Here is a 2,958-nt window from a genome sequence, read left to right as displayed (position 1 = left end):
ATATTTTTTTTAACGACAAGCTACACTAATCTTAGATTACAACATTTTTATAAACTAGCGTAACGCCCCAAGAATTACACCTGAGACCTCTCACCAAAAGGCACTAGCCTTTACCAGAAGCCAACTACCCAAGTGCCTAGTAACTTATAGCTATAGCTCAGAAAGTCAGAAATAACTCAAAAGCAAATTTGGTTCCAACTGAGATGACTCGAATCAGTTCAATCGTAATGTAATCTTCTCTTATTCAATTATCAGATACAAATAAATAAATGGTCTACATAATCTAATCATAATATGCCCAACAAGATATAAACAAATCCTGTGTTGTTATACACTTGAACACTGAACGCGGAGAATACAAATTGTCAGACCCGACCTGTCTTGATGAAGGGTATGCTATGCTCTTATGGTTTATAAAGGCCAATGTTAATCCTAACCTAGATTCATTAGGGACCTGATGCATGGCTGGAAAGTATAAATGCTTTGACAAACACTGCAGATTCACATTTACTCGTTAGGCCAGAAGTTAAACATTTTTTACTAAAAACCTGGGCGTTAAAGCATGTTCTCTAAAGAACAAGAATCCTAAGAAATTTACTTGATGGAATGCTCAAAACATGGTTCAAAAACATGGTTCAAAAAAATGGTTATGTAGGATGAGACGAGAGCTTTATGTAACAAGACGTTTCTCTTATGTACAACCAAAGGTTGCATCTTTCTTATCTGTTTTACACATCGGACTTTTAATCAACTACATCATTCATAATCTCTATGTCATGTAGTCATGTCAGAATTTTGATACGCGTGTACATTATAAGTAGCCTCAAGTCCCAAGTGGTACGCTATATAGAACAAAGGCTCAAACCGGAATAAATGTAACAAATATGTGATAACACTCATCGTCTTTAGCATAAAAACCTTTTATTTAGGTTATCTTACACAACTGTGTATATCAAAAACCGTAAACGCACAAAGTAATAACACGGGATCAACAGGCTGCTACAGTTATTTCTAACAAATACATAACTTCTCAACATGTTCTTCATAACAAAAAAAAAAAGTATGCCTTTACAGATCCTTACCAGAACCGAGACATGCTTGTGTTGATTGTTACAGGTTCATCAACTTTGTTTATCCACTTGATCGCCAATCCTTTGAAACGCCAACTAGAAACACACCAAACACACAATAAGTATCAAACATATGTAAAACAAACACAAATCTTATAACCATTTCATACCCTGTTTGTTAGTATAAGCCTCCAATGAAACTAGTGTTGAGACCATTGTATACTCTTGATATCAATTCCTTCCTTCACCATTTCATAAAGCGGACTCATTTCTCTTAACTTTTCGACTTGATTAACCGTCAATTCAACCGCTTTATCTATCTCCTCTTCAGTGGTAAACCGCCCGATCCCAAACCTAATCGAAGTATGTGCCATATCTTCATCCACACCCAACGCTCTCAACACATAAGACGGCTCCAAACTAGCACTAGTACACGCGCTCCCACTCGACACCGCCACCTCTTTCAACCCCATTAACAAACTTTCCCCTTCCACATACGCAAACGACAAGTTCAAATTACCCGCATACCGCCTCTCCGTACTCCCATTCACCACCACACCATCAAGCCTCGCCCTAATCCCATCCAACAACCTATCTTTCAACTTCGTAACCCGAACCTCATCATACTTCATCTCCTTCATCGCAATCTCGCACGCAGCACCCATCCCAACCACCAACGGCGTCGGCACCGTCCCGCTCCTAATCCCACGTTCCTGCCCGCCACCATTCATCTGCGACTCGACACGAATCCGCGGCCTCCGCCTCATATACAACGCCCCAACGCCTTTCGGACCGTAAACCTTATGCCCACTCAACGACATCAAACTAACATTCCACTTATTCACATCAATCGGAATCTTCCCCAACGCCTGCGCGGCATCCGTATGAAACGGAATATTAAACTCCTTACAAATTTCCCCTATTTCCTCCATGGGTTGAATCACACCAATCTCATTATTCACCGCCATAACCGAAACCAACCCCGTATCGGTCCTAATCGACGATCTAAGCTCGTTTAAGTCAATCAAACCGTCCGATTTCACGGGTAAGTAGGTAATCTCAAACCCCTCTTGTTGCAAATGCCTACAGGAATCCAACACACACTTATGCTCAGTCTGAGTGGTAATCACATGCTTCTTCTTCTCCTTATAAAAATGCATAACCCCTTTAACCGAAATATTATTACACTCAGTAGCTCCAGAGGTGAAGACAATTTCTTTAGGCGACGCGTTAATTAGACTCGCGACCTGGGCGCGTGCTGATTCCACGGCTTCATCGGACTCCCAGCCGTAGAGATGAGTACGAGAATGAGGGTTGCCGTACTGAGAAACGTAGTACGGGAGCATGGCGTCGAGGACTCTGGGGTCAACGGGTGAGGTGGCTTGCATATCGAGGTAGAGTGGTCGGCCGGAGATTTTGACGCCTTTCATTTGGATGCCGGCGGTGGGTTGGAAGGCGGCGGCGGTGGAGAGAGGACGGAGGTGGGTGGGTGGTGGTCTAGAAGATAAGGAGCGGCGGAGGGTGGATGCGAGAATCTTGGAGGCCATATTGGAATTGGAGTGTGAAGATGGGAGCGGCGGAGGGGTGTTTTATTAGACTCACAGGGTTGATGATGGTTAAGAGTTACGGGTGAATGGCGTGGAAATGTGGCACGTTATGAGCCGGTTTTGGTCTATACGTTATTTTTATTACCGACTAATTACGTATTCGTAGTCACTTATCAATAGAAAAGTTATTGTATGTATAAGAGAGTAGAATATATATCTATCCTGTAAAAATTAAAAATGTGTTTTCGGTGAGACCCTCAGTTTAATTGTAGTTTTGCATCAAATCTTAGACATAAAGCACATAACACTCAACCATTGGAACAGATTGATGCATGTACTTT

The 2,958-nt window shown here is 42.0% G+C and overlaps 1 protein-coding gene across 2 annotated transcripts; it reads right to left on the bottom strand.

The window, feature by feature from the left end:
• Window positions 1-292: 292 nt before the first annotated feature.
• LOC143606708 (cysteine desulfurase, mitochondrial-like) lies at window positions 293-2,627 on the bottom strand. Of its 2 annotated transcripts, none has more exons than XM_077082383.1 (2): window positions 1,241-2,627; window positions 293-1,152 (listed from the first exon to the last, which is right to left on the bottom strand). In XM_077082383.1, the coding sequence occupies exon 1, from the start codon at window positions 2,615-2,617 to the stop codon at window positions 1,271-1,273; it is 1,347 nt and encodes a 448-aa protein (XP_076938498.1). In that variant the 5' UTR covers window positions 2,618-2,627; the 3' UTR covers window positions 293-1,152; window positions 1,241-1,270. The 2 variants fall into 2 exon arrangements, with proteins under 2 accessions (XP_076938498.1, XP_076938499.1); XM_077082384.1 differs by having other exon boundaries at window positions 293-1,166; window positions 1,241-2,626.
• Window positions 2,628-2,958: the final 331 nt, after the last annotated feature.

This window comes from Bidens hawaiensis, unplaced genomic scaffold (genome assembly GCF_021521415.1).
Source record: "Bidens hawaiensis isolate Kalapana, Puna unplaced genomic scaffold, B.hawaiensis_p1.1 tig00076691_1, whole genome shotgun sequence".
In the NCBI taxonomy this organism is placed as follows: Eukaryota; Viridiplantae; Streptophyta; class Magnoliopsida; order Asterales; family Asteraceae; genus Bidens; species Bidens hawaiensis.
The sequence above is the reverse complement of the archived record's forward strand: the minus strand, read 5'-3'. Positions and strand labels throughout refer to the sequence as shown.

What these genes read in the sequence shown, in the direction of transcription:
- LOC143606708 (XM_077082383.1), bottom strand. Translation starts at nt 2,617, where the DNA reads ATGGCCTCCAAGATTCTCGCATCCACCCTCCGCCGCTCCTTATCTTCT.